The 9042-nt window shown below is 34.9% G+C and overlaps 1 protein-coding gene across 1 annotated transcript in view; it reads left to right on the top strand.

Annotated features, from left to right (window-relative positions):
• LOC107758097 (TBC1 domain family member 16-like) overlaps nucleotides 1–8841 on the top strand; it is a 28626-nt gene extending 19785 nt beyond the window's left edge. The window contains exons 8-12 of the mRNA XM_016575753.1: nucleotides 3865–3999; nucleotides 4549–4735; nucleotides 4820–4999; nucleotides 6791–6937; nucleotides 8232–8841. Coding sequence (XP_016431239.1) covers nucleotides 3865–3999; nucleotides 4549–4735; nucleotides 4820–4999; nucleotides 6791–6937; nucleotides 8232–8498 — 916 coding nt within the window. The 3' untranslated portion in view covers nucleotides 8499–8841. The remainder of the gene's footprint in view (nucleotides 1–3864; nucleotides 4000–4548; nucleotides 4736–4819; nucleotides 5000–6790; nucleotides 6938–8231) is intronic.
• The last annotated feature ends 201 nt before the right edge of the window (nucleotides 8842–9042 follow it).

Here is a 9042-nt window from a genome sequence, read left to right as displayed (position 1 = left end):
TGGGAACATTTCAGTTGCGTTGCTGTCTATGGAGGGTCAGAGAGCTCTCAGATTCCATCAAAAATATCTTAATTTGTGTTCTGAAGATGAACTAATATCTTACGGGTTTGAAACGACATGAGGGTGAGTAATTAATGACAGAATTTTCATTTTGGGGTGAACTAACCCTTTAAGTTGATCGTAGCTCCATTGATGACAGTGGTTCTACGATCAACTTGTGCCCGGTTCAGACTACACTATTTTAGCCCGATTTTGCCGCGATTTGCTTGATGTAGGGTGTCGTGGGGATTCGTAAACGACAATGGGCGTCGGGAAGCAAGATTCCATCGTTTCAGCACGTGTAGTGTGTCATACTGGACGACAACCGATTCCGCGTCTGCGATGCTTCACGACATCACGACAGAAAGACTAGCATGTTTAATTTTTTTTCGTCGTCCACGACGAGTTCTGTCACATTGGTGACGTTGACCAATAGCAGCACAGAAGCTCTTTCATACACAGGTTTCAAACATGGCGAGACGAAAGAGAGATGATGGTGCTGCTAGGTGGAATTATGAGATGGAGGAAAGGTTCGTGGAGCTGTGGCAACAGTACTCCTGCCTGTATGATGTGTCATCGAGGGACTACCACGACAGAACAAAGAAAGAAAAATGCTGGCGAACTATAGCGGAAGCGCTTCAGCAATGTTTACACTCTTGTTTTCGGAAGTCAGTCGCTAGTTCCGCCTTCTCGATGACGCGTCGTTAAAGACGGCACGCGATGAATGGTCGGGAAGCAACGTGTAGTCTGACATGTTTCTTGTCCATGACACGACAAGATTTTAGGAGTCAAAATCGTGAACTCTGACACAGTGACTATCGTAACCGACAAAAATATTGTGTAGTCTGAACCCGGCATTAGGCTTACGATGCTTTTGGGAAATGCAGCCCTGGTCAAAAAATGACTCGCATACAAAAAATTGCTTTTAAATGATTATAAAATGTATATTATTGCCAACTTTTCTTTCAGTTAGCACAGGTTTTGTATTTCCGGGTTTTTTTTTTTTTTTACTCTGATTGGTCACAAGTGATCTGAGCTTATGCACCTCAGTTTTTGAGTGTACATTACTTTACCAAAATGATCCACAAATAATGCTTTTTTTCACTCAAAAACTGTGGCGCATAAGCTCAGATCAATGAGGCCTATGATCAACCAGTTCCAAAAATGCATATTAATCCATATTAATGCACTTTATTCTGCACATATTATAAAAAAGAAATGTAAATAATTGCTGCATTATTTGTTGAGTGCAAAATAAAATTGACAAAAAGGTGCGAAACAAACAAGCTTTCATAATTTAGCAGTTAAAAAATGATTAATAAAAAAAGATCTCTAAGTAAATAACACGTGTTGTAAATTGTTTTAAATGTGGTTGAATTTAAATGTAAAGTATTGCAGTATACTCAAGAATTGACCATACTGGTGATTAATGTATATTTTTTGCATATCTTTTGTCAAAGGCATGTATAAATTAAAAGGATTTTATTATAATCTTTAAATGATAATGAAACCTGTAAAAGTATAATGAAACCTATGTTTTTTGTTTAACATTTTAATTAGTAATTTCATTGCCAAGATGAATTTCATTGCCTTATCCATGTAGGTTTCACTGATGTTACCATTGTTACTGCTAATATAAGAGAGCTGTGACTTGTCATTGCTAGCTCGTGTCTCCTCTCACTTCTGTTGATGGCATGATAAAAACACGAAGCTAAACCCAGTTGTTAGATTGCTCACTTTTGTTTGAATTGGCTGGTTGACATAACCTGTTGTTTACTAAATGGGATATTTCTGGAGTCTGAAACTGGAGATTTGCTATGTAAACCGAGCTGTTGTGAAACATCAGGCTAGCTGATCCTCCAGCTTTTCTAGTTAGCTTGATGGTGTTTGGGTTTGTGGTTGGTGAATCACTCGGAGCCTCAGGATCATTACATGAAGTCAATGTAGCAGTGGCTAAATACACCTTTAACCACTTTAACCGCTTGCTGTTGTTTTCAGTCATATCTCTGCCTCAATTTTATAAAAAAAAAAAAAGGTCTGGCTAAGCACTTTTTGACTGCAGATAGTCAGTTTTGTTATTTCAGCAACCAGAATTGTTCAAATGTGACTTGGCAACAAAGGTCCATTTTAGGTAGAACTATATTTATCGCATGACCATTTGAAAATGATTATTACTTGCATGGCTGTACTGTCTTTTTACTCACTGTGAGTCTCTGAAGGATTTTCTAGCAGCCGAGTCATAACCAATCAATAAATGTGTGCAGATATATGCGCTCTGCGGCTTAGTTTCAGAGGAAATAATTAACTTAATCAATTAAATCATTGTCAAGCCATTGATAGAGCACTTATGAAGCCTACTGCTTGTGTTTCAGATTTGAGCATATTTTCATTCTTTATTTCTAATGCCACTGCAGTTACACACACTGCAGTGCTTTTAAAATGTATTACATTGTTTTTAAAGACTAAAGAATTAAAAATAAAAATCAGTAAATCACTAACTAAAATTAAATTAAATGTATTATTTTTAGCTATTAGTCAATCACAAAATTGACACAAAACAACCTCATATTGATACAGATGTGCATACAATTATTATTGTTATTATTAACATTATTATTAATATTACAAAAAAAATGATTTCTTCACTGTGGTAAAATTCAGTTCTATATAGAGACAGTGAAGGAGAGAGATGAAACACAGTGAAGAAATTAAAATATATGTAAAAATATAGTAAAAAATTAAACATTTAAAAATATTTACATAGAAAATGTGGGAAAAGAAAAAATATGTACAGTATATCAATGTATTTTATTACAGTAATGTCAAGACTTATCTTGCAGCGATTATATTTGTTATTTTAATAATAGCCTACATGGGTTCAGTGTGTGTGTGAATAGACATTAATTTTACCACAGTAAAGAAAATAAGATTACAAAAAAATTTTTACAAAAATTATTTGAATATATATTATCATATATATTGTGATTAGAATTATTATGATTTATGTAATAAAACTATATGGGAAAAATTAAAATAGTATACGTTTTATACCATATATATTTTATGTAGTAAAAACTTGTACTATATGCTATAAACTTACTATAAAAGTATGTGCAGTAATTCAGTGTTCTTAGTGAGTGAGTGAATGAGTGTATTTTTTGGTCATAATGTCAGCACTCTTCGGCTCTTGCAGCGATTATTTAGTTGGTGTTTTAGTAATGAATAGGTTGATAGTGTTTGTGTGTGTGAAGGGTGTTGCTGAGCAGTGAGCGCTCTCTGAACCTCGAGGGGCCAGAGGGGGAGTCAGAGAGCCATGTGGGAACAGTTCACACAAACACAGGTTTCGAAACACTTACATGAGGTTGCATCAGGTCTGGCATCAATTCCAGCAAAACAAACAGTGTTAATGAAATCCTGCTTGTTATGAGAATGTCTATAGCCAGAGGGACTGTCGTGTTTCAGGATGGGAATGTTACCACCTTAGACCTGGTGCTTCATGTTCTGTTCTGTTCTGTTCATTCTGTTCTTTTTTCCACTTATTTTCTTTCTTTCTGTTTCTTTTTCTTCCACTTTGTATTTATTTTTTCTAATTTTGTTGTTTTCTTTATTTTCTTTTTTTTGCATTCATATTTTTGTCGTTTTTTTTTTTTCTGTTATGTTCTTTTTATTTTATTAAATTTTTTCATTATTTGATTTCATGTTATTGTATTTTTTGTTCTGTTATGTGCTTCTTGTCTTGACTTGTCATAGCTGCCCCCTCTCTTTACCTCTCTTTATCTTTTTCGTAGCGGTTGATCTTTCCCGCTTCTCCATTTCCCTCCACAGGTTGTCCATGAGTCCAGAGGAGCACAGTGAGTTCTGGAGGAAGGTGCAGTTCACTGTTGATAAAGATGTTGTCCGAACTGATCGAAGCAACATGTTCTTTAGAGGAGAGAACAACCCCAATGTAGAAATCATGAGGTTAGAGAAACATATTCATTGACACTCTACCAGAAATATTTCATTCTTCCCATAGAAATATTTGCTTGCATTTGAAAACACCAATTTGATAGGATTTTACAAAGCTGAAGCTGCCACATCAAACTTAACATGACTTATTATTATTATTATTATTATTATTATTTATTTTTTTATCTCGAGATTCTCTCGGTTATCATCCGGGACTCAACCAGAGTCCTTGAGAGTTCCTTATTATTATTATTATTATTATTATTATTATTATTATTATCTAATTGAATTGACATTCATACATTTTTAAGTTTATTCAAATACCATTTGAGGCCACTGTGGTTATAGATGAGTTTAGATCGTTTGAGTATAGATGAGTATTTTCTCCTTTGGTTATGGCTATTTCAGTGTATTATGTAATAAATCTGTGCCATTCCATTAATAATGCAAAATATGAATTCATTCAGCAAAAAGCCTGTGTGTTTTTTTTGTTTTGTTTTTACACGATGAATTATCGAAAATAAGGTTTTCCAAAGTTACAGTTGTCCATTTGTCTCCCAGACGTATCCTGTTGAACTACGCCGTGTTTAACCCAGACATGGGCTACTGTCAGGGCATGTCAGACCTGGTGGCTCCTCTTCTGACCGAGATCCAGGACGAGAGCGACACGTTCTGGTGCTTCGTGGGTCTCATGGAGAACACCATCTTCATCAGCTCTCCCAGAGATGAGGACATGGAGAGGCAGCTGGTGAGGAGATCTCCTCATGGAGTAAATGAAGAGTAAATGTTGTTGTTAATATTTTGCTCTAGTTATGTGTACGTGTGTGTCCAGATGTACCTGCGTGAGCTCCTGCGGCTGATGCTGCCTCGCTTCCACCAGCATCTGACCCGGCTGGGTGAGGACGGCCTTCAGCTGCTGTTTTGCCACCGCTGGGTTCTTCTGTGTTTCAAGCGCGAGTTCCCTGATGCTGAAGCCCTGCGCATGTGGGAGGCCTGCTGGGCACATTATCAGGTACAACACGCTCACTGGGCTTGATATCAGGTTCAATCTGGAGCTTCTGCATGAGGTATCTGTTCAGCAAATATGACTCGGGTATTAGTTACGATGCACCATAAGCTAATATTGTTGCCATAAAAGGCTTTGTAAATAAAACATATGCTTCTTGGGATGTTTTGTACCAATAGTAATACTGACATTCATCCTGATCTGTAACTGTTAACTGTTTTTGTAGGTTAAGCTGTTGATTCAGTTTTTAGTTGCCCTGTAAATGTGCTCATTTTATTTGTAGCTGTGTATTATACAGTGCTGTTCAAAAGTTTGGGGTCAGTAAGATTTTTAAAGAAGTTTCTTATGCTCATCAAGGCTGCATTTATTTGATCAGAAAACAACTGTAATTTTGTGAAATATTATTGCAGTTTAAAATAACAGTTTTCTATTTTAATATACTTTAAATTGTAATTTATTCCTGTGATGCAAAGCTGAATTTTCAGCATCATTACTCCAGTCTTCAGTGTCGCACGATCCTTCAGAAATCCCTCTAATATGCTGATTTATAATCAGTGTTGGAAACAGTTGTGCTGCTTAATATTTTTTGGGACTTTTTTCAGGATTCTTTGATAAATAAGTTAAAAAGAACAGTTTATTCAAAATAGAATTTTTGTGTTACAATATACACTACTATTCAAATATTTGGGGTCAGTAAAAAAATTCTTAGAAATTAAGAAATTGTGTTAAATAGATTAAAAGTGATGGTAAAGACATTGTTAGAAATGTAATGATTTCTGTTTTGAATATATACACACTAATACACAGCTAAATTTGCATTTAATTAATATGAATTATTTATGTAATATTTAATTGATTAAATAATATATATATAGTATTTATGTTTTTTATTCTTTACAATAAATTATTGGCCTTTTAATTTGTATTATTATTATTATTATTATTATAAATGAAAATGAAACTCCATGACAGCTTTATTCATAAACACTTTTGCTGGAAAATAATGACATATGATGCAAAACATTACAGATGCCTCGTTTCAACTTATTCTTCATAACGTTACCTTGGGGAAACTTTTTTTTTTTTTTTTTTTAAGTTTTCCTTCAGTGGAACACAAAAAGTGAGTTTTTGAAAAATATTCTGGCTACTGTTTTCAGTGTTTTAGTGTTTATTAATATTTATTGATTTAGTCATTCATTAATCTTATCATCTTACATTAAAATGTATGTTTTTGAAAAACCTTCATAGGTTAAATGTTGTGTGGTTTTGTGTTATTGTTGGTTTCTCCTTTGAAAAGAACTGGAAACCGACTGCGTTTATGACTGCAGAAGTTAATTTCTCTTTTTGACTTCCTTTTATTCTTTTTTACGTATTTAGTGTTCTAACTAGAATTTTGGGTGAAAGTTCAAACCGATGCATGATGTAGAAATCTCTGAAGCCATGGAAACCAAAACGAAGTTGTTCCTTAAATGCACTTTCGCTGGATAGATGCTAATTTTTCCCCATTTAGATAAACGAATGGGTGTCTGTATCACTTTAAGGATCTGCAGAGTGTCTAATGAAGATGAGATGCTAATTATCAGGTTTCCACAGAATCCATTTGCATACATTGGCATGGTAATAACGAGGTGATTTTGGGGAGCAAAGTGGTTTGTCTCTTCGTTGCCCCCTCATTTGCATATCAACATTTACTGCTTTTTAATTGGCTCTTTATGCATTTGGCCTTCATTATTGGTCATTTTATTGGCTGTTTTGGCTCAGTGTGTTTTCTGTGTGGATGTGGATGTTCTGTGACAGACGGACTACTTCCACCTGTTCCTGTGTGTCGCCATCATCGTGCTGTACGGCGATGATGTCACAGAGCAGCAGCTCGCTACAGATCAAATGCTGCTGCACTTTAGTAACCTCTCCATGCACATGAATGGAGAGCTGGTGCTGAAGAAGGTATGAGCACACACACACACCGCTGACAGAGCTCCTCATGGTTATGTATGCTGTGTCTTTGTGTCATCCAGAAGTGATGCATCTCTCTAGCGCTGCATACAAAACATATTTTTCTTACAGCAACAAAAGTTAGAATGCCAAACATGCTGTCATCTCTGGAGAAATATTTCTCAAAATCCGAATTGTACCGTAGAGATTATGATAGAAACAAACGCACCCGAGTTTTGGTCAAGCTGACATTATAGACCAACCGTGATTATATGTTCAATAAATTGTGCGGCCAAAAATAATTTGATAATTATCTATATAAATAAATAAGTAATATAATATAATATAAATAATTTAAATACAAATATATATACATCATTTAAATAAAAATCTTCTTCAGTAGAACACAGAGTGAATTTTCGGAAAAAAACAATTCTGGCTGCTGTCTTCAAGATTTCAGCGTTTCTTGATATTTATTTATTTGTTCATTCGTTTTATTCATTCATTTACTGATTGAATAAAAGAATGTCTAATAATAATATGCAGTTAATGAGAACTGTCAGTGTGAAGCTACAAATAGAATTTTAAAAAATCTCTAGGAGCAAATTTTAAAAATATATTTTTGTGTTCCACAGAGGGGAAAAAGAAATATGGCAATAATATTAGTAATGTAAAAAGAATTATGGTAAAAGTAAATTATGATCAATTTCACATTTTTAGGTGAATAATTTTTTTTATGAGATACTAAATTATCACTAATAAGTTACCTCATTTATCTCTTGATATATAGATTGAATATTTATTCATCGCAGTATTTATTGATTTATTTTGCACAGTTTTACAATTAATTTTTTTTTTTAATTTGCACTATATTTACTTTTCACTATGTATTATTTATTTTGATTTATTGTATTTACATTATTAGAATTATTTTAATTGCACTTTATATTTATTTTTGTTTAATTTAAACCAGTTTTGCAAGATTGATCTATTAAGCAATCTTATTATTTAATTTGCACTGTTTATTTATTTACATTCATGCATTTGGCAGACACTTTTATACAACTCGCATTACATCAAGGTTTACATATTTTGTGAGTTCATGCATTTCCTGGGAATCAAACCCATGACCTTGGCATTGGCATTTTCTACTGTTAGCTACAGGAATGCTTTTGTTAAATAATGAAAAAGCTAAATATGAAATGTAGTATAATATAATATTCTAGCAGTGTTTTTGCCTGTTATTTTTCAGTTCTCAGTCCATCTCTCTTTCTCTGTCTTTCTCTCTCATTGTCTCTAATCCTAGGCACGTAGCCTGCTCTATCAGTTCCGCCTTCTTCCCAGAATTCCCTGCAGCTTGCACGACCTGTGTAAACTGTGCGGGCCAGGAATGTGGGACAGCCGTTACATCCCTGCCATAGAATGTTCCGGAGAGCATCCCGACTCTCAGAGCTGCCCCTATGGAGGCACCGCCACCCCCGAGAGCCCAACTTTACCCAGCTCCAACAAGCCCAACGAGGGCAAGAGGGGCTCCAAGACACGAGACATTTTCACTTTCCGCAAGCACTCCTGACTCCAAGCACGCCTCAGGAACACCGATACCCATAAGGCTTAGCCTCTGAGCCGCATTTCAGGTCTCCATTGTGTTGTACTCAACGTCTGGTATGAATCATTGCCTTGTGCATAAAGGGTACCATTGTTGACAACCTCTTTTAGAGGTTGAGGAACCTAATCAACTTGCGTTTCATCAATAATTCACAAGTACAATTATCACAAACAATCAAGACTAAGTCTTCATCCATCTTTCATGAAGTCACATCTTGCGAACTGACATCTCGGAATATTTTTGGCTTTTTTTTTAATATCGACAATGTATGCATGTGGTGTTTGTGTTTGGTTTGTTACCACAGTGGAAGGTTGTGGAATATTTTTGGCTTTTTTTTTAATATCGACAATGTATGCATGTGGTGTTAGTGTTTGTGTTTGGTTTGTTACCACAGTGGAAGGTTGTTTTTTTCTGTTTGTTTGTGTTTTACTGCATTTTTTGTTTCTTTTTTGTGCAGTTCTTGTCTAAGAAATCAAACAATCAGCCAAAATGAAGTGGGAAACTGTTATCA

The sequence above is a fragment of the Sinocyclocheilus rhinocerous genome, unplaced genomic scaffold, assembly GCF_001515625.1.
Source record: "Sinocyclocheilus rhinocerous isolate Xijiao unplaced genomic scaffold, SAMN03320098_v1.1 scaffold234, whole genome shotgun sequence".
NCBI lineage: Eukaryota > Metazoa > Chordata > Actinopteri > Cypriniformes > Cyprinidae > Sinocyclocheilus > Sinocyclocheilus rhinocerous.
The sequence above is the reverse complement of the archived record's forward strand: the minus strand, read 5'-3'. Positions and strand labels throughout refer to the sequence as shown.